Source organism: Rhinolophus sinicus, chromosome 12, assembly GCF_057876585.1.
Source record: "Rhinolophus sinicus isolate RSI-liver-muscle chromosome 12, RSI-T2T, whole genome shotgun sequence".
Lineage (NCBI taxonomy): Eukaryota > Metazoa > Chordata > Mammalia > Chiroptera > Rhinolophidae > Rhinolophus > Rhinolophus sinicus.
Genome location: NC_142512.1, coordinates 52,945,743 through 52,964,825, shown reverse-complemented (window position 1 = coordinate 52,964,825; position 19,083 = coordinate 52,945,743). Strand labels below are relative to the sequence as shown.

General features: G+C 61.9%; 2 protein-coding genes across 2 annotated transcripts in view; one reads left to right on the top strand and one right to left on the bottom strand.

Annotated features, from left to right (window-relative positions):
- The window catches only part of RECQL5 (RecQ like helicase 5), a 30,360-nt gene extending 25,719 nt beyond the window's left edge, over positions 1 to 4,641 (top strand). Inside the window, exons 8-19 of the mRNA XM_074320292.2 lie at positions 122 to 340; positions 563 to 662; positions 797 to 833; positions 957 to 1,015; positions 1,091 to 1,164; positions 1,505 to 1,598; positions 1,929 to 2,063; positions 2,359 to 2,894; positions 3,051 to 3,141; positions 3,376 to 3,600; positions 3,817 to 3,886; positions 3,977 to 4,641. Coding sequence (XP_074176393.2) covers positions 122 to 340; positions 563 to 662; positions 797 to 833; positions 957 to 1,015; positions 1,091 to 1,164; positions 1,505 to 1,598; positions 1,929 to 2,063; positions 2,359 to 2,894; positions 3,051 to 3,141; positions 3,376 to 3,600; positions 3,817 to 3,886; positions 3,977 to 4,077 — 1,741 coding nt within the window. The 3' untranslated portion in view covers positions 4,078 to 4,641. The remainder of the gene's footprint in view (positions 1 to 121; positions 341 to 562; positions 663 to 796; positions 834 to 956; positions 1,016 to 1,090; positions 1,165 to 1,504; positions 1,599 to 1,928; positions 2,064 to 2,358; positions 2,895 to 3,050; positions 3,142 to 3,375; positions 3,601 to 3,816; positions 3,887 to 3,976) is intronic.
- A 20-nt stretch (positions 4,642 to 4,661) lies between these two features.
- Positions 4,662 to 19,083, bottom strand: part of MYO15B (myosin XVB) — a 32,353-nt gene continuing 17,931 nt past the window's right edge. The window contains exons 25-64 of the mRNA XM_074319366.2: positions 18,937 to 19,067; positions 17,809 to 17,904; positions 17,455 to 17,690; positions 17,190 to 17,368; positions 16,899 to 16,971; positions 16,281 to 16,442; positions 15,969 to 16,069; positions 15,784 to 15,860; positions 15,575 to 15,659; positions 15,278 to 15,376; positions 15,032 to 15,135; positions 14,762 to 14,929; positions 14,451 to 14,553; positions 14,175 to 14,282; positions 13,864 to 14,098; positions 13,697 to 13,787; positions 13,369 to 13,579; positions 12,789 to 12,901; positions 12,488 to 12,547; positions 11,874 to 11,949; positions 11,656 to 11,774; positions 11,340 to 11,458; positions 11,124 to 11,265; positions 10,751 to 10,862; positions 10,471 to 10,640; positions 9,915 to 10,066; positions 9,695 to 9,758; positions 9,531 to 9,603; positions 9,053 to 9,129; positions 7,665 to 7,741; positions 7,463 to 7,578; positions 7,276 to 7,370; positions 7,092 to 7,169; positions 6,890 to 6,986; positions 6,597 to 6,742; positions 6,302 to 6,417; positions 5,842 to 5,975; positions 5,531 to 5,664; positions 5,277 to 5,417; positions 4,662 to 5,105 (exon numbers count right to left, since the gene is read on the bottom strand). Of these exons, the coding sequence (XP_074175467.2) occupies positions 5,046 to 5,105; positions 5,277 to 5,417; positions 5,531 to 5,664; positions 5,842 to 5,975; positions 6,302 to 6,417; positions 6,597 to 6,742; positions 6,890 to 6,986; positions 7,092 to 7,169; positions 7,276 to 7,370; positions 7,463 to 7,578; positions 7,665 to 7,741; positions 9,053 to 9,129; positions 9,531 to 9,603; positions 9,695 to 9,758; positions 9,915 to 10,066; positions 10,471 to 10,640; positions 10,751 to 10,862; positions 11,124 to 11,265; positions 11,340 to 11,458; positions 11,656 to 11,774; positions 11,874 to 11,949; positions 12,488 to 12,547; positions 12,789 to 12,901; positions 13,369 to 13,579; positions 13,697 to 13,787; positions 13,864 to 14,098; positions 14,175 to 14,282; positions 14,451 to 14,553; positions 14,762 to 14,929; positions 15,032 to 15,135; positions 15,278 to 15,376; positions 15,575 to 15,659; positions 15,784 to 15,860; positions 15,969 to 16,069; positions 16,281 to 16,442; positions 16,899 to 16,971; positions 17,190 to 17,368; positions 17,455 to 17,690; positions 17,809 to 17,904; positions 18,937 to 19,067 (4,730 nt within the window). The 3' untranslated portion in view covers positions 4,662 to 5,045. The remainder of the gene's footprint in view (positions 5,106 to 5,276; positions 5,418 to 5,530; positions 5,665 to 5,841; positions 5,976 to 6,301; positions 6,418 to 6,596; positions 6,743 to 6,889; positions 6,987 to 7,091; positions 7,170 to 7,275; positions 7,371 to 7,462; positions 7,579 to 7,664; positions 7,742 to 9,052; positions 9,130 to 9,530; positions 9,604 to 9,694; positions 9,759 to 9,914; positions 10,067 to 10,470; positions 10,641 to 10,750; positions 10,863 to 11,123; positions 11,266 to 11,339; positions 11,459 to 11,655; positions 11,775 to 11,873; positions 11,950 to 12,487; positions 12,548 to 12,788; positions 12,902 to 13,368; positions 13,580 to 13,696; positions 13,788 to 13,863; positions 14,099 to 14,174; positions 14,283 to 14,450; positions 14,554 to 14,761; positions 14,930 to 15,031; positions 15,136 to 15,277; positions 15,377 to 15,574; positions 15,660 to 15,783; positions 15,861 to 15,968; positions 16,070 to 16,280; positions 16,443 to 16,898; positions 16,972 to 17,189; positions 17,369 to 17,454; positions 17,691 to 17,808; positions 17,905 to 18,936; positions 19,068 to 19,083) is intronic.

The following is a 19,083-nucleotide window of genomic DNA, read 5'->3' as shown; positions in this document are numbered from 1 at the left end:
GCCCCTGTGAGATGAGGAGTGTGCGGTGCTTAGCACACGATGCCCGAGCTCAGGGACTGGGTGAATGAGAGCTGGCCTGTCTGGGTCCCTCACCCCTTGCCTCTGCCCTGCTGCCTGCCAGGTGCCGCCATGCTGCCATTGCCAAGTACTTCGGGGATGCGCCCCCCGCCTGCACCAAAGGCTGTGACCACTGCCAGAACCCTGCGGCTGTGCGGAAGCAGCTGGACGCCTTGGAACACAGAGGCAGCTGGAGCAAGACCTGCATCAGGCCCTCCCAGGGAAATGGCTTCGACCCTGAGCTGTATGAGGGCGGCCGCAGGGGCTATGGGGGCTTCAGCAGGTGAGGGGCCTTGAGACCAGGGGCCCCAACCCACTGGAAATGGTCTAGCATTCTCTCCCTGGTGCCATGGCCTGACCAGAGGCCACACCCATGTGCCGTGCTGGGCCAAGACCTCAGTGCTGCCCAAGCTGCCAGGGCATCAGGGACATCACTGCCCCTCTAGAGGTGGGGAGGGAGGGCAAAGCCCAGGCCGGGGCTGCTCATGCACCTCCTGTCCCCTAGGTATGACGAAGATTCTGGAGGCAGTGGGGACGAGGGCAGAGATGAGGCCCACAAGCGGGAATGGAACCTCTTCTACCAGAAACAGATGAGTCTGCGCAAGGTGAAGGGGGCAGGTTCTCGGTGGGGCCCCAGGTGGCCTCCCGCTCACACTCCCTCAGCCCGTCCCTCGTGCTGAATTGGGTGCTGCCCTGCAGCAGGCAGGATGCCTCATGGGTCCTTCATGTCATCTTCCAGGGCAAAGACCCCAAGACAGAAGAATTTGTACCCCCAGGTCAGTACTGAAATGTCTCCAGGGACCTGTGGGCCATTTCTGGAGGATTCCTCTGGGGTGGGGGGGTTGGGGACTCCAGAGAGCAGAAGGTATAATGGAAGAACCCACCCCCTCTGCCCCCAGATGAAGACTGTCCTTTGAAAGAGGCTTCTAGCAGGAAGATCCCCAGGCTCACGGTGAAGGTAAGAGGAGGGTGGCGCCTCACACCTGCCCCCCAGCCTTGATGCTTGTGTGACCACCTTCTCTCGCCTCTGCAGGCCCGTGAGCACTGCCTGGGGCTTCTGGGAGAGGCTCTGAGCAGTAACCGCCAGGCCACAGGTACCAGTGATGGGTGAGTGTCCCAGGTCATGGGGCCAGGGAGGGCTCGACAAGCTCCTGTTCCTTTGGAAACTGCAAGAACTCCAGGCCCCCTGGCTTGTTTGGGCACCCCCTCTCCAGGTTGAGGTCCATCTTCCTCCCATTGGAAGGGGGGTGCCACAGCCCCACGAGGGGCAGGCTCGGCCACAGTTGAGGGGCCGCAGGTTGCAGAGTCCAGGTCCAAATCGCTGTGCCCAAGGCCATTCCCATCAGGCCCTGAACCATCACCAGGGTCCCCAGGTTGAATTCAACAGGAGCTGAACAAGATGAGGACTCAGGCCTGCCTGACACCTCACGCACGTTCCTACCCTTAGGCTTGACCTCCAGGCCCAGGCTGTGGAGCTGGAACATGAGACTTTCCAAAACGCCAAGGCAGCCAACCTGTACAAGGCCAGCGTGCTGAAGAAGGTGGGCCAGGGCAGGGGGGAGTGGGACGCGGGTGGGAGAGGCAGCCCCTCCACATGCCCAGGCTGTCTGCCCGCCCTCTGGCCTCAGGAAGCCCAGAATCTACCCCCCACCCAAGAAGCCACTTATGTGGGCATGAGGGTGTGTGTGTGGAGCCCAATTTCCCTCCTTTGCCAGCTGGAGGTATTTCTAGGCAATCCCATGAGGACTAGAACTTGTCCAGTGTCTGGTTGCCTGCAGCCATGGGCCACAGAAGCCCACTTGTGGAAAGCCTGGTTGGCAGTTGTCAGGAGCTAGTGGGTGCCATGGCACGCCTGCCTCTTCCTGCCCCAGGTGGCTGACATCCACAGAGCCTCCAAGGACGGGCAGCTCTACGACATCGGAGGTGGCGACAAGAGCTGCACAGCCCAGGCTGAGCCCCCAGAGCCCACCGAGTACGACATCCGGCCAGCCTCCCAGGTGTACTCGGTGAGCACTGTCCTGGCGTCCACCCCAAACCTGGGTTCGGGAAAGGCACCACTGTCCTTCGCCCTCAGCCAGGCACAGCATCTTACCTTTGCCTGGCATTACCGTCCTGGCCCTAGGGTTCCCCGGGGCAGGCCCTGAGCTTCCCTGCCTTGCGAGTTGTACTTCTCCAGCTCCACAGCCTGGCTTTTCCCTCCCCCACTCCTAAGAACCCCACCAGCGTGGCCAAACCTGGACCAGCCAGTGAGTGCGCTCGAGGGGGCCTGGTAATCAAAACTCTCTCTCCTCCTCCTCACAGTTCAAACCCAAGCGAGTGGGAGCTGGTTTCCCCAAAGGCTCCTGCTCATTCCAGAGGGCCACAGAGCTGATGGAGAAGATGCTGGCCGAGGGCCAAGCCCCCCAGCTTGTGCGGGAAGATGAGCGGGAGCCCGCCAGCCGGCCCTGTGGCCCACAGCATGAGGACAGCAGTGAGCCCGACCCTGGGCTCAGAGGAGAGGCCCCCCGGAGCAGTGCTCATTGTGGGGGGCCTGCCCCTGAGAAGAAGACAAAAAGCCCCTCTAGAGACAGTCCCACGGCTAAGGCTCGGGCCAAAAAGAAGCAGCAGGTCCTCGCGGCTGCAGCCCTCAAGGATTCTCAGAACATCACCCGCTTCTTCTGCCAAAGGGCTGAGAGCCCACCTCCACCTGCTTCAGCTCCACGGGCAGAAGGCCCCTCCTGTGAGGGGGTGCGGGGACCCCTGGCAGCCACCCCAGAGAAGTGCACAGGGGAGGATGATGGAGCCCTGGGACATCTGGCTGCCCACCCCCAGCCTGAGTGCCCCAGAGAGTGGACAAGGTAAGGGCACAGGTAGTCCTGGAATCCTCTGCAATCTCCTATCCTAATTGGGCCTCTGAAGCTCGGGGCCCTTCCTACAGTGGGCTCTGCAGGGCTGCCTGGGCCAAGGGCACAGCTGGTACCTGGAGTTCTGATGCCTGCTCTCCCCTCGGCCAGTGCCTGCCCACTCAGAGATTGGGGGCCGCCTGAAGGCCAGCCCACACCCACAAAAGAGACCCAGAGGAGCAAGCGACCCAGCTCACAGCAGGTACTGACAGGGAGGGGGCTCTGGCTGGCGGAGGGAGGCGGCCTGCGGACAGGGCTGTGGTCTGATCCGCTCTGGGTTAGGGGTTTGGGGAAAATCATCTCTCTGTTTCACATCCCAGGGGCAGAAGGGAAGGGCTGGAGGGAGCCCGCTGGTGCTGGGCCCAGTCTCCCGGAAGGAAGGGAGGGGCCAGTGACCGGAAGCCCAAGATTGACTCTTCACTCTGGCCCTGCCCAGGAGAACCCAGACAGCCGGGCGCAGAAGAGACCTTGCCCCTCAGCCAGTGCCCCCGTCTTAGCTGAGGCCAAAGACAATATCTCTGCCAGTGGTCAAGGAACTATGAACCCCACGGCCCCAGGCTCCCGCCAGCTCTCAGCTCCCAGCATCTCCCTAAAGGTGGCTGCGAACATCGTGGTCAAGTGCCTGACCCCATTCTACAAGGAGGGCAAGTTTGCCTCCAAGGTAGGGCAGGTGGTGGGCGCTGCCCTCCCCTGGGGCTGGGACACCTGGGTGCAATGGGCGTGCAGGTCGCATGAGCTACAGGGGAGAAGCAGGCTGGCCCCGAGGCCTGCTGTCCCCCTCCCTCGGGCTGCCGTGCCCTTGGGTTATGGTTCCTGGTTGCTCAAGGGGCAAGGTAGAGGTCTGTGCTCTCTGCTCCCCTTCACCATGTGCCTCCAGGAATTGTTTAAAGCCTTCGCCCGCCACCTCTCACACTCGCTAACTCAGACGCCCTCTCCTGGAAGGAGCGGTGAGTGCCTGCACTGCCAGGCGAGGAGGCACCTGGGGGGTTCTGCAGGGTGGAGCTTGGCCCTCACGTTCTCCCACTCCGAATCTGTAGTGAAGGAAGAGGCCCAGAACCTCATCAAGCAGTTTTTCCACGGCCGGGCCCGGTGCGAGAGTGAAGCTGACTGGCACGGCCTGTGTGGCCCACAGAGCTGACCGGCTGCAGCCCAGCACGGCCAGTGTCCTCCCTGGACTCTCCCATGGGCCAGCCTGGGCCTGACTCAGGGTGGGGAAGCTGGCCAGGCCTGCTGCTGCTGCCAGGGGCATGGTCTTTTCTCAGGGTCCTTCCCCCTTCCAACCACACCTTGCTGTGGTGATGACCCCGGACACCTCCCATATCAAGGTCAGAGGTCAGCCCACCTTTCTTTCTACCTACAAGGCCTGTGGTCCTCTTTCTCCTAGCTTCTCTGCCTCTCCTGGCCTTCATGGCTGGGTTTTCTGAGCCAGATCCCCAGATTAGAACGAGCTGGGTGGTGTGGTTGCTGCCAGGGGAACAGGAAGAAGAAATGGTCCCTCCACCTCTTGTACTTAAGTTATAAGCCAGGGATAAGGCCCCCCTGTGCGAGCATTGGGGTCTCAGGCAGAGCCCTGCCGGCCCCAGATGCAGAGCGCTGTGGGAGGAGGGGCAGCAGCCAGGCCCCTCGCCCTCATAGCTCCTGGTCAGGGAGTCCCGGCTGGACCGAGATGTTTACCAGAGAAATAAAGTCCCATTTGTTCTGACACACGCACTCACGTAGCCCTTTTCTCTCAGGTGTTTTATTTCCTCCACAGCTGCTTCTCCCAGGCCTGGGGTCATGCTGATGTTGACCCGGGGCGGGGCCAGGTGGGCGTCTCCCCCAGACTGGGCAACATCAGAGGCCCAAGCTGAGTTCCTGTGCACCCCCATCTCCCACCCCCCAAAACAGGCTCACTATTCTCCAAGGTGATGTCACTATAGTAGCCCCTGCCTCGTGGCTTCCACGTGGACCAACCCGGCTGTGGCAGGTTCCAGAACAGCCAAGCCATGAAATCCAAACCAAAGTGGGCTGACAACACCCAAGGAAGACCATCTGGATGAAACTTGGGCCAGGGAGGGGCCCCCTCCTCTCTGCCCCTCCAGCTCTCCTCTTGGGTGAGGCCGGCCACTAAACGGGAGCGAGACCACTGTCCAGCAGGAAGGCGATGGTATGCTTCAGCTCCTGGGCCTGCCCGGGCACAGGCATGTGAGGACGGGGCGCCCCCGCCAGCCTCCCCTCTGCCCCCGCCCACACCACACCTGGCAGTGTGCATCAGCCTGGGCCCAGCCTCTGGCTATGCCAGGTCCAGGGGAGGCACTTGCCAGCTTCCCAGGGTGCTCAGAGGCCTTGGCCACTCACCTGCGGCAGCTCAAACCAGATGGTCCGGGGGCTGTCAGCTGAGCCATAGTTGAGTTCCAGGCCAGGGGGGCCCCCTTCATCCAGGGGGCTTAGCATGTGGAGCCGTTGCACGTCCCTCAGGGCGATGGAGCAATACTGCGTCTGGGGGCAGCAGAGACAGAGCTTGGCCCCTCTCGGGAGGGGTCAGTGTGGGTGGTGGGACAGGAGTGACCCAAGGGTGCCCAGGCCCACACTGGGACAGGTGCCTGGCTCACCTGGGAGCTGGGCTCCATGAGGACGAGGTGCTGACGGTTTAGCCCCAGGAGGCTGGGTCCGGGCAGGGCCAGCTGGCTCACTCGAAGTACCATGTAGACAGTGTAGCCAAAGAGGGGCAGCTGCCTCACGGCCTCTGGGGGTGGAGGGGGAAGATAGGAGTTCTGGCCCCTGGGCCCGGGGCCCTGGCCCCCAGGTCAGGTGAGAGGAACAGGCCAGGTGGAGAAGCTTCCTCAGCCCCTCCACTCTCAGCCCTTCCCTCCTGGGCCTCCCACCTCCTGCGTCCCCCCAGCCACCCGTGCCCCAGACCCACCGATAAAGCTGATCTGCGCTTCCTGGGAGCTGTGTCCTTGCAGCTGCCTCAGCTCCTGCTCCATCAGCCCCTTGATGATGGCCACGCTCACCTGCTGTTGCAGTGGCTTCGGCAGGTAAACCAGCACGTCTTGCCTAGGACACAGCTGGGTCAGTCAAGGCCGGGCATACAGCAGGTGCTAAGTAAATGAACCAGTGACTACTGTGGGCAAGACGGGGGCTCCAGGCACATGGATGAGGCGTGGTCCCTGCCCTTGACGAGCTTGGGGTGAGGAGGACAGGTGTGCAGAGCCTCCATTGCTCCAGGCCCATCAGGTTAGGGCCAACAGTCCAAGTCGAGTGGCCTTGACCTTGGAGGCTGGTAGGCTGAAGGAGAGGCCCTTAGGGTGGGTGCTGAGGTGGACGTCTTCAGCAGGAGGGACAAGAGAAGTGACAGGTGTGGGGGCCATGCTCACACTCACTCTGAGGGGGGGCCCTTGTGGGCCCTGCTGAGGTGCTGTAGGGCGGCCAGCCTGGCGACTTGGGCATCTTCCTGGGCGCTGACCACCAGCTTCCCCTGCAGGTAGTCCCGCTGTACCTGAGAGGGCCGGCAGTGAGGGGGCAGTTGTGCCCTAAAGCCCCCATCAGTTCCTGCCACCATCCTTTCTCCTTGGGAGGAGCAAGGCTTGGAGGTCCCCCGCCCAGGTTGGGCCTCGCGGGCGGGGGGGGGGGGGCGAATGCCAGCGGCACAGCCACCCAGGGCCAGGTGGGGCTGACCTGGCTGTAGTGGGTACTGATGTAGGTGGGATTATCGAAGTGCAGCTGGCTCTCCCAGCTGATGCGCCGGCTGTGCACGCTCACGTCCTGGTCCACCAGCACGCTGTTGAGGTACTCGTGGGGCCACAGGGGCCGCACCAGCTCACCTGCACAGGGAGCAGGGGTTCGCAGCCTGCCCTGCCGCCCCAGGCCGGCCCCGCCCGCAGCCCTGCTGGCCCAGCGTGGGAACCGCCTCCCTCCTGGGCTCAGAGGTGGACCCGGCGCCCTGAATCCAGCCTGGCCATGTGGCTCACCTGCCCTTTTGATGAGGAAGAGGGCAAATTCCTGCACTTCTCCGGGGTCCAGGATGCCCATCTGCCCGCACAGCTCCTCCAGCACTTCTGCTGCCACCTGGGCATGTGGACAAGGCCATGACGGCGGGGCTGCAGGGTCCCCAGAAGGGATGCCCACAGCTTCCCTGCCTCTCCCCAGGCCCTCTGGTGGCCCTGCGCTTACCGTGAAGGTCCGGATATTGGTCTTGTACTCCACACCCCCGGGCAGGTGAATTACAAGCAGGTGGACCATTTGCCCTTTCTGCCAAGGCACGTGGTAGGGTCAGTCCATCGGTAGAGAGCGGCCTCAGCTTCACCTCCCCCCCCCAGGGAATACCAGAATGCCCAGCCACCTGCACCCCCAGTACCAGGAAAGCCTGCATTTCACCCGGCGAGGGCAGCCGCTGGCGCCCCCCATATTTGACTGTGCGCTGGAGGTGGTCCTGGCTAGTCCGGGCCAGCTCTGCAGGGAGGAGCCAGGCTGGGGTCACAAGCATCTTCAAACCCCTCCCCAAGCAGTTGAGTCCCCAGCCTGGAAGCCCCTCCCATAGGCACCTTGACTTTGGCCTGAATCCTGCAGAAACTTGGTCAAGTAGGGCATCAGCGTGGTTGATGGGGGGAAAAAGCCGGTGAGGAGGCTGAGGAAACTCCAGCCTCGAGCACAGGGTTCCCTGCAGGACAGAGAGCCTGTGCTCAGCCTGCTGGCCCACAGCTGTGCGCTGCCTGCTGCCCCTCCCCTCCCGCCCCCCACACTCACAGCTGGGGGTGTCCCGTGACCTGCTTGATGACCTGGCAGTAAATCTCATCCCTGAGGTTCTCCTTTTCGCGACACAGCTGTGGGGACGGGAAGGGCAAGAGCAGTGGGGGTGGGCAGAGCTGTTGTGTGATGGAGTGAGGGATGGCATGGGATCTGAAGTCGGGGAGAAATCCTGCTCAGGGCTGGGGGCTAGGGGCCAAGTCAAGGTGACAGCCCAGTGGTCATCTCTCAAGCTTTGTCTCACTCAGCTTAGCAGCATCTGCGTAACTGGTCACTGGAAACCACTGTCTTCATCTTCTAGGCCGAGCTGGCCTGTCCTCTGCCTTCTCTGGTCCTCTGTCTTTGTCACCTCTGCTGGCTCCCCTTATCTCCTTGACCTCTGAGGGCTGTAGCCACTTGGGCCTCTGTCTCTACTCGCTCCCTGATGCTCTCAGCTGCTTCCATCTGCTGATGGTGCCTGCCTCCAGCCCAAACTTCTCCCTTGAACGCCAGGCCCTCCACTTGGGAGTCTGGGACTTCAGGCTTCACCTGTCGGAAACGGCTCCACCAGCCCGGACCTGCTCCTCCCTCAGGCTTTCTAATCAAACACAGCCATTGCTCTGGCCAAGGCCTCAGAGGCACCTGTGACCCCTCTCTTACCCCCCACATGCAATTCCTTACAAGCCCACTGCTCTGAGTCTTTTACCCTCTGCTGCCTCTCCTGGGCCCACGCCAGCACGGCCTTTCACCTGGGATCTTTTCACGCATCTCCTTTGGCCCTTAGGCCCCCGTAATAGCGAGCAACAGCCAGAGTGACCCCGGGAAACATACGCCACATTTCTCTTGGAAACATCAAAGTCCTGTCAATGGTCTGCAAGGCCGTGACCCACTCTCCCTCCCAGGCTGCATCCCCCACTCTCCCCTTACTTGCTGGGCTCCAGCCGTGCTGGCCGTGCTGGCGCTAAGGCTTACCCTCCTATCAGGACTGTCACCCCTGCCCCTCTCTCTGTCCACATGAGCTGCCCCCAGTGCATACATGCCTCACTCCCTTGCTTCCTTCAGATCTCTGCTCCAGTGTCACCTTGTCACCAAGCCTTCAGCACTGTAGCAGCCTCTTTCCCTGCTTTATTTCCCATGGCACCTTTCTCTCCCAGACACACTGCATCATAGTTTACTGTCTCCTCCCACAAGGTTGCAAGTTCTGTGGGGACTTAGCCTGGTTGGCTCACTGCCATGCCCCCAACATATAGTAGGTGCTCAATAAATACTTTCGGATGATTCAAATGAATAGTGACCAAAAGAAGGAGGGTCCCCCTCGGGCCCAGGCAGAACAGGAAGGCACCCTTAGGACTGACTCACGGTGTGTCTCCCCCCACCCCCAGCTTCCAGCACACACAGCTCTTGCTCACCTTCAGCAGCTCATAGAGGAGATCCAACTCATCCTTGTCCCGGGGCTTAGACTGGTCCCCCATAAATTGCATCAGAGCTGCAGGCAGGATGAGAAGTGTGGGCAGCTGGGCTGGGGGCCCGGCCCTGGCTTGTGCCCTCACCACACAGGGCCTTCCCTTGCCATCTCATGCCTTGCTCTCAAAATGTGTGAGAGCCAGGCAGAGCAGCCATCTCAGCTTCACCAATGAGGTGACAGGCTCAGATTCTGTGGGTGCCTGCAGTCCCCCACGGAACACAGTGAACTGGAACCACCGCTGCCTTTCAGTCCAGACTCCACATGACCTACAACCTCTTAGGCGGGAGTAGAAGTGGATGAGGGCTGTGGGGGCATAGGAACCACCACAGAGGTACCCCGAGTTTGCAAACTCAAGGAGAGATGGTGACCAGGCGCCTAGGTCCAACGCACGGCAGACATGGGGACCCAGGATGGCCACTCACCCTGGAAGCTTCCCACAGCTTTCCTGTTCATGTCCTCATCACTAAGGCTGATGAGCGATTCCTGGATGGGAACCTGTAGCCAAAGAGGCGGTGCTGGGGGTCTGGGCCCATGGGGGCCAGAGGGCAGGTGCACTGGCCCGACTCCTCCCCACCTGTGGCCCTACCTTGGTGTACTGCACCAGGCTGGCCATGGCCTTCCCTTTAGCACCTCCACCTGCCTGGTCCAGCCTGAGGGGGCAGAGAGGAAGACAGCCTGCCTGCTTGGTCCTCTGGCCACATCCCAGGCTATGTCGGGAGGGTGCTAAGAGCACTGGCCAGCTGGCTCTGAGCAGGGAGGCCCACTGAGGGAGACGGCAGACAGAGGGCAGGGCCCGGCGTACTCACAAGGTCTTGGGCTTCCGGAAGTATTGCAGGGCAAACTCCTGCATGGTGTAGTTGTGGGAGCCCGCAGACAGGGAGGCAGAGGCCACAGAGAAGGGCAGGCTGCTGGCCTCCGAGTTGTCACTGTGAGCCCGGCTCTGAGGGCGGGTGGGACCCTGGGAGCACAGGAGACATGGTGCTACCCGACTGTCCACCGGCCTGTCCAGAGGCCCTGTCCCAGCCCCCACCCTAGCCCAACCCTAGACGAGCATGCAGGGCAGCTGTAGTGAGCACACCAGCAGAAATCAGGAATGTCAAGAACTTTTTATTGAGCACTTCTAAGGTAGCACCGAACTAAGTACGACAAGGGACACACAAGGGGCAGACAACGCAGGCCCCGCCCGCAGGAAACTCACAGTCTTGCTGGGGAGACAAGGCAAGAAACTGGGAGAGAGCCAAGGGGTGGCATCAGCTCTGTCCACCAAGCAGCAGGGTGGTCCTTGCTGCTCCGGGGCATTCTAGCCCTTTCTTTCCTTTACACCTAGGTAGGCCTTGCCCCCGCCTCTCCCACCTCCCTCACCTCTGACGCCCTCTCCCATGGAGCCAACCCTGGCTCTCTGCGCTGCAGCTGACTCTTGTGTCGGCCATTCCTCTGCTCCAGCGAGAAGGACAAGTCTGGGGCAGCAGCTGGCTGCACGATGTCGGCAGGAAAGAGTCCGGAACGGCCCCCGATGGAGCCAAACTGCCAGCCTGAAAGGCACCCAGGGACGGCGCCTCACCAGCCTGGCCTTTCCGCTCCTCAGAGGCTCCGCCATGTGCTGCCCTCCCTGTGTCATCGCCCTGCTTGCCCCTGGGGATACCTGGCTCCAGAGTGGCCACTGGCAACAGCTTGATGAGGTCCCCGCGGTGGAAACTGAGGAGGCTGTGGTCGTCAGTGATGTAGCTGCGCAGGGCAATGACGTAGCCGGAGTCCTGCAGGCAGGAGGGGGAGCGGGTGAGGGAGCAACCAGCCCACCTGTGACCCTCGTCCTGCCCGTCCCACCTGCGCCCCCTCCACTGGCCTCATTCTCACCTGAGCACCCCAGAGTTCCAGGGACACCGCTGGAATTCCCAACCCCACCCTAGGCAGCATGAGGGAGCTTGGCTGACAGTCCCAAGACGAGCCAACCCAGACAGGGCGCCATGAAGCACTGGTGCAAGCCCTGACCTGGGCAACCCCCCACCCCCGCTTGCCTTCTTGAGCTCACTCAGGAACAGCTCAACCATGGCCTTGATGGCACTCGCCCGGGCTGTGTGCAGCACCAGCTGCTCTCTCTTCAGTGACAGCTCCAGGATGGAGCCGCCCCGGCACTCCACACCCAGCACCTCAGCAAAACTGTGCACACGGTGGGAGCGTGAGCTGGGGGCCACCTCGCCAGCCCACCACCCACCCCGAAAGCCTAGGCTCACCTGTACGAGCAGAGAGTCTTCAGCTGGTCGGGGTAGACGCTGCGGCCTTGGGTCACCTTGAGCAGTCTCAGCCCGCGGTGGGACACACTGAGCAGCTGCACATCGCTGCCACTCTCGCCCTGCCCGGAAGGGGGCGCCACAGACCAGCTGCTGGGTCCCCTCCACCACCCAAGACGCCCTGGGGCTGCTCAGGGACAGTGCTGTTCTTTGTCCCTCCCCTGGCCCCCTCTCCCCACCCCCACCCCTCATCCCAGGCTGCAGTGCTGGGATCCAGACTGGGGTGCTGCCATTCCAGCCCTACCCCCACCTCACTGACCGAGACAGGGAAGATGCGGGAGAAGTAATTGGCCCAGTTGTCCCTAGCGGCCACCACAATGCGCTTCTTGACACTGTCCTCGGCGGTGACAAGTGAGTCCAGACCCACCTCCAGGTCTCCTGTGGGCAGCGATGGCCCCAGACTGTCCTCAGCCTCCCTCCCTCTGGGCAGGCCCAGCCCCCCCACACCAGCTCCCTGACTGGGTCCCTGGACCATACTCAGCAGGTCTTTCATTTTGCGCCGCTCGTCCTGGGAGATCCGGAGGCAGGACTCAGCAAAGGTGTCCCTCAGGATCTGGGGACAGAGCCAGGTGGTCACCACCAGGTCCTGACGCCACTGCCCAGCTCAGAAGCAGCCACACCCAGGGAAAAAGCCAGAGAGCCCGTGGGGGGAGCTGGAGCAGCAAGTCATGTGGGGCTTCCAAGCCCAGGGTGCCACCTGCATCCCCTAACTGCCTGCTGTTACTCGGTCAGTGGAGATAAGTTTCCCTGAAGAAGCAGAACTTGGGGTGGGGTGGGGTGGGGGCTACTGTAGATGTGGGAGACAGGCAGTCCTGGGAGCATCGAGAGATGGCAAAGGAACAGGCACTACTGAGCACCCGCCATGTGCTGGAGCCTCTGTTGATACACCTTAGTTTTCATCCTCATTATAGGCCAGCAATGGTCCTTACTTGTCGGGATGTCGTGAGGATTACATAAAGGAAGCCGGGGCTCAAAGCACAACGCATGCCCTATCAGCGCTGGCTGTTACTGGGCCCCTCGCACTGGTGGTTGCCTGGCCTAGGTGTAGGTACAGTCTGTCGGTACATGTTGCAGGTAGGCTGGGCTCTCACCTGCTCACAGAGGAGCCTGAGACTGTAGGGATGGCTGAAGGTCTCCCGGGGGTAGAAGACCTGGAGGAGGGCATGGGAGAGTGAGAGAGGGCATGGTGCCCCTGCCCAGCCCCCTCCTGCCCCACCTCTGTCTCCCAGGTCAGACAGAAAACCAGGCCTGAGGAGGTGGGTAGTGGGGCGGCAGCCCCAGTGTTTGTGTGTGGGGAGCAGAGGCTGGGGTCTGAGGCTGTGTCTCCCACAGCCTGCTGCCCTCTCCCCAGCCCAAAGAGAGGTCAGGCTATGGCCTGGCCCTAGTGCCCACCTCCTTGCGTAGGAATAGCTTCCAGGGCACATTGGCGTAGGAGAAGCTCACGCTGCCAGAGGGCACGAGCAGCTGGGTGCAGGTCCCCTCGTCCCCCATGGGCTCCATACGGCCTGGCAGACAGAGGGGCGGGAGCGTCAGGGGAAGAGCAGCCAACGTTGGAATAATGGGGGCTCGGAGAGAGAAGACCCTCACCTCCCAGCTGGCTTGGCCTCTGCTGCCTTGCTCCCGCCCACAGTCCCATCTCCTGCCTCCCTCTCCTGCCTTGGACTTTCCCCGCTGTCCCTGATGTTCGTGGGCCCTCCCTGACCACGTCAGCCGGGCCACTAAGTTCCTGATGGAGCTTCCAGGTCCACATCGAGGACAACACCCTGTATGTGACAGTCCCTCAGTGTTAGACAGGCTCCAGGGGTGGCCAGGCTCTGCCCTGGGCGGGAATGCGGAAGCCGGGGCTCCTTACCTGCGGCTCCAAAGTCCAGAAGCCCGATCAGCTGACCCCAGCCATGAGCGCTGAGAGGCTGCTCGGAATCTTACCCCCGTCCCAAGGAAGCTCACTGTGTGGGGATGTGGGGTTCCTTACCACGAGGCTCAGCTGAAGGGGTCCCCGGGTCCCCATGTGGAGGCAGTGGTGGAGGCGGGGGTGCCTGGGCAGTGGGTGAGGTCTGGCCAAACAGCTCCCGAAGGGGCTCCTGCTTCTTCCTGATGGAGTTGGAGGTCCCGAGCCGTGGTGGGGCCTTGGGTCGAGGGGCCACAGGTGGTGGGGCACCCTTCCCTGGGCTGGGGGACACCGTCTGTGGAGGCATAGGGAATGCACACTGGCTGTGTCTGGGGGAAGGCCAAGTTGACCCCTGAGTCTTGGACTCCTGAGTGGAGTAGCCATGCCCTGGACGAGATGGGTCGGGCCTCACCGAGGTGGGCGAGCGGGCACCACTGATCCCCAGCTTTGCCAGAGCCTCGTCCTTAGGGTTGTTTTTCTTCAGGAGAGTTGTGGGGGGCCTCCTGAGAGAAGGAAGAGGTCAGGAGTCTACAGAGTGACTCCTTGGGGAGCAGGCAGCGCTGACCACCCCAGGCCCACCTGGACGGCTGCACAGGCACAGGCACGGGGGCTGGGCGGCTCTGGTACATGCGGATGATGTTTCGTATCTCTCTGCTGGGCACTACCTTCCTGGATGGCGGGTCGGAGCTGCGTACCACCTCAGGCCCGCCCTGCACCGCCTCCTGGGCTGGCTTAGCCTCAGCCTCCTGGGCAGCTTTGGCCCTACCTCGTGTCACTGGCTTCTTCACTACCGAGGGCGGAGGAGGGGACGGCACTGACCAGGAGGATAGGAAACACATGAGACCCTGTGCAGAACCATAAAGCCCGGCCCTCCCCCATCTCCCCACCACCTGTGCTGGGTTCCTCCTCTTCCGGTTCCTCCTCTTCCTGCTCCTGCCCTTGGGGGATCTGCACCTTGGCCGGAGGCTTCACCATCCTCACCTTGATCCGCTGCTGCCCTGTAAGTGACCAGATGGCCCTGTCTGTCACCCTCCACCTGGCCTGACCATCTGTGATCCTGGACAGGCCACACTGACCCAGGGGCGTAGAGTGCACATCACCGTCCCCTGGCTAGGCTGGGGCGGTGGCTGAGTTCTGGACGGGCCTGCCACCTTAGGCTCCCTCACCCATTTGCTGGAAATAGTCCCGTTTCTGCTGGAAGCTCTTGGGCCGTGAGGGCCTGTGTTCCTCCTGTGAGGTCTCCTGTGAGGTCTCCTGTGAGGCCTCCTGCTGTCAGAAAGGGAAAGTGAGGGAGCAGCCCTGCCAGCCAATTCACCTCTCTCACAGCAAACCCCTTGACTCCCGGGGACTGAGGCCCAATGGCATCTTTTCTGCATCTCCCCACTCCTCCCACCCCCACAGCCCTGCAGCCTGCTGCTCTCTCCTAGGCCACACCCTCGGCCCGGGCTCTGCTCCTCCCCCTCAGGCAGGCACCCACCGGCTCCAGCTCACACTCTGGCACCTCCTGGGGGGCTGGGGACTTCTTGGGTTTGGGGGAGACGGCTGGAGTGGTGGTTGAGGAGGCAGCTCCTGGGGACTGGGCTTGGCGCTGGCGTGTCTGCTGCTCCAGGGACAGGCTCATGGCCTGGGCAGTCATCTGCTGGGCCTGCAGGCGGAGGGCCAGTGGGTGGGCCAGGTAAGAGCTGGCCTGGCCCTGCTCCATAGACCTGTCCCTGCTAGGCAATCCAGGGGCCCTGCCCACCCTCACCAGGATCAGCGCCTGCTGGTTGATGAAATTCTGCTGCTGGGTCGCCAGCTGCCTTGCGTCCACACTGGAAAGCAGGGGCTGTGGCTGTGGTGGCACCACCATAGCTGCAAGTGTGGCAGATGGGCGGGGCAGGTGAACGCCAAGGGCACAGCCCGCTGCCCATGGGTGCCCTCTGGGCCCCTAGCAGGATCCTCTCTCCTCCCGTCCCTCCCTGAGAAGGGACCCAGTGCCCCAGCCAAGGCTTACGTGGCATGGCAGGGACTGCGCCCATCGCTGGCATCATGGGCATAGGTGCTGGCATCATGGCTGGCTGGTATCCAGGCATCTGCATCATTCCTGGGTACACTAAGGGAACAGGGCCCTCCCAGGTCATGCCTACCTGGGCCCACAGACCGCCTCCCTCCAGCCCCAGGCAAAGAAAAGAGTATGGGCCACCGGGGTGCAGGCTGGAGCTCTGACCCCAGACCTGCGGCTTCCCAGGCCATGCCTGCCTACGCTGCTGGGCCAGGGAGAGCCGGGATGGGTGTTTGGACCTGCACTCACCCATGGGGTAGCTGCCTTGCTGCATGGGCCCGATGGCGCCCCCGCCCTTCATTCGGCTGTTCAGAGCCCAGCCTTGCTCCAGATCCTGAAGGGACAAAAGTCACAGGTCATAGGGTCAGAGCTAGAGGCCTGGGAGAGATGGGAGGGGCAGCAGAACCCCAGTGGGGTAGGGGCAGGGGCGGGGTGGGGTGTATGTGTAGGACACTTACCCTGAGGCCTGGGGAGAGGACAGGCTCGAAGAGGTGGTCCAGGAAGCCATCCAGGCTCCCTGAGGTCCGGGATTCACCTGTGGGGCCAGAGGAGGGTCAGCATCACCCACCCTGGGCATGGGGCTTCCTGTAACCCCTCACTCCCAGCATTCTGCCAACCTCAGTGTGCCCACTCCCAGCCTTACCTGTGTGGCTCCTGCTGGGCAATGGTGGGGCTGGACCTGGAGGGGGACCTGGGGGCAGTGAGGGGGCCTGGACACCAGGGGCGGGGGGGATATCCTCAGCTCTGTAGGAGACAGTGGGTCCAGCTGAGGGGAGGTGCCTTGGCTGGGGGCAGTGCCCAGGCTGAGGCAAAGTGTAGAAGCTTCTGTGGGGTTATCCCTTGGGGGTAGGGGGCTGGGCCTGTGGCAGGGTATGATGGGGTGGCTGTGGGGGTCACCTACAACAGGATAGGGACAGGAGCAGGCTGGGGACAGGGGTTCTGGGGCAGCACCTACAAGCTTCGGGGGGCAATGGGGTAGCTTCGGGGACCAGCAAGGTCCCCAAGGTCCTCGGTCTGGCCGATGAGGTCCAGCACGAAGTCACAGCCAGCCAAGTCCTTCCAGGAATCCCTGGAGTGCAGTGACACAGACCAGCCACGGGGGGGCCCCTCCAGGCCTCTGGGTGGGACAGAGGAGTGCAGTAGGGGAGTTGTCAGCCAGACATGACCATCCCAAAAGGGCAAGGGGGAGGGGGCTGTGGAAGGGGACAGGAACCTGAGTGAGGAACCCAGTTTTGCTCAGACAGCTTTCCTTATCTGCAACTCACAACCCTCCTCCTTACACATCAGCTCTGATACTCGCATTTATTTGTTCACTTATTTAATTAGAATCTGAACCATAGGTATAATCTCCACTCTTGCTCCCCATCTTGAATTTACTTCCTGGACGCTGCCCACTAACCCCCATACCCCCCTCCCAGGGGAGCAGGCTTTGGCCCTAGGCCTTCAGGAGCAGCTGCAGGAGGTGCTTGGTGGGAGAGTGGGCTTGGGGGGGGGGGGTTGGTGAGGACTCAGGGGGAGGACGGGACAATGAGCAGTGCTGGCCACCCCCCCCCCCAGCTCCAGGCCCCCACACCGGCTCTGTAGAATCCACCCGGCAAACTGCTCCCCCGTTGTCCAGGACTCCACCTCGGCTGAATAGCATTCTTCTGTGGGGATGCAGGTGGGGCCAAGAGTGAGAGACAGCAGGGTCCACCCGGAAGGGAAGGCGCTGCTATCCCCACGGGGGTTCCAAAGGCAGGACAGAAGGGGGATCAGGGTCACAGGGGGTGAAGCAGGAAGGGGGTCCAGGGAGGACGAGGGGGCAGGGCTGGCTCCCACTGTGGTGGGCCTGGGGAGTCCTGAGGAAGAGGCAGGAATCAATCACCATTGAAAGTGAAGACGTCCAGTGCCATTCTGCCCCGCCGCCATCCTGCCGTCCACTCGAGCTGGGTGGGCGGGTGGGCCCGTGTGATCTCAGGGGCCAGCCGTGCCTGCTCTAGAGCCCCTAGCAGCTTGTGCTGGCACAGTGCCGCTGTGCCTCTGGGGGCCTGGTCAGACACAAATCTGCAGAGGAGAAGCACAGGGCTGCTGTGAGGACGAGGCGGCCCGCTGACCCCACCCACTGGGCCTCCACCCACCATGCCCCTTACTTGAGCAGTGGCTTCTGCAGGGTGGGCATTGGAGGGAAGGCGCTGAGCAGGACGGCCATGAGGGCCCAGCCGCGCTGGCTCTGCTGCTCGTCCGTGTTGTGCCAGAGCTGGGCCACGAGCTGGCTGAAAAGTTCGTCCCGCAGCGCTGGCCGCTGCTGCCCCTGCCTCACCAGGTATGTGCCCATGGTCTGCTCCTGCCAGGACTGCAAGGACCCATCCCCCAGGAGCCGTAGCATCTGTAGACACAAAGCAGGGCAAGGGCAGGACATTTGGGGGTCCCATGGTACCAGCCAACACCCAGGAGCCAGGCTCCTGCATGGGCCCACCCTGTCCCCTCCCTGATGTGTCACTCACCACCTTGTTGATATCCAGGGCATGCTGAGGGTTCTCACCGTCCAGCCGGGTCAGGGGCTTGGCCAGCAGCTGCCCAGGGCTGGGTAGGGATGGCTCCTGCAAGGAAGGAGGGTGACACAGCGTCTGATCAGGGGCTGGTCTGTGATGACCTGCTAGATACAGTCCCAGGGGAGCCCACGGAAACATCACCCTGGGAGAGAGAGGGACCGGCCTGGAAAACCATCGTAAAAATGCAGCTTAATTGCTTGCTCTGATTAGAAAATTGATGCCCACGCATGCAGAAAACATGGAAAAGGATAAAGACTAAAAACCACCATTAACACTCCACCGCCAGATACAACACAGTTAGATTTTAGCCTTTCTCTTTCTAGTTCTATTTTCTCTGTACAGATACATGCGTCCCCCCCCCATTGTTTTTAACAAAATTGGGATCATACTTTGTGCAGTTTTCCCCCTTCTTCTACCTGCCACCCTGAAACTCCAGTTCAAGCCGTTGTTTCTCAGTCTAGTTGTGTAGGACACAGCTCCCTGGCCCACGCTGGTGTTATGAGCCTTGCGCTCCCCCTCGGCTGAGGCAGTTGGTCACCAGTCATCGGCTGGCCACTCACAGCAGCTCATGGCCGCTCTCGCCCACTCACGGCAGCCGAACTCGGGCTGCTCGTGGCAACCCAGCTCCAGGGAGAGCCATTGTTCACAATCTTAGCTGTGGAGGGTGCAGCTCACTGGCTCATGTGGGAATCGAACCGGCAACCTCAGCATTAGGAGCACGGCGCTCCAACCACCTGAGCCACTGAGTCGGCCTTCTTTGTGCAGTTTTGAATCCTGTTTTATATCCAACACTGAGCCTGGACAGTGTCCCTGGTCATTGCACAGGCTTTAACGACATTACTTCAATGGCAGGACAATACACCTGGTGTGTAGCATTGCGGATCTAAGTAACACCTGAGAGTGAGTCGTTTATGTTTAATGGACATTTTCTGAGCAACGCAGCTGTATCCGCAGCCCCCGTGACAGGAGAGGGAGGAAGGAGTGGGAAGATAGAGGAATAGACAGCTTCTGCCTGGTGGAGATTAACATCTGGGAAATGGTGAGGGTCAGCTAGGAAGAGCGGAAGCTTGGTAAGCCCACCTGAAAGCTGCTGGAGACGAAGCTGGAGAAGGGGAACTGGTCGATATCCGGGGGGAGAGTCAGGCTGGGCCGAGCAGGAACTTCCGGGGGCATGGCCTCGGTGATGCTCTGGGCCAGGGTCTGCTGACGGCCTGGGGACAGCCAGAG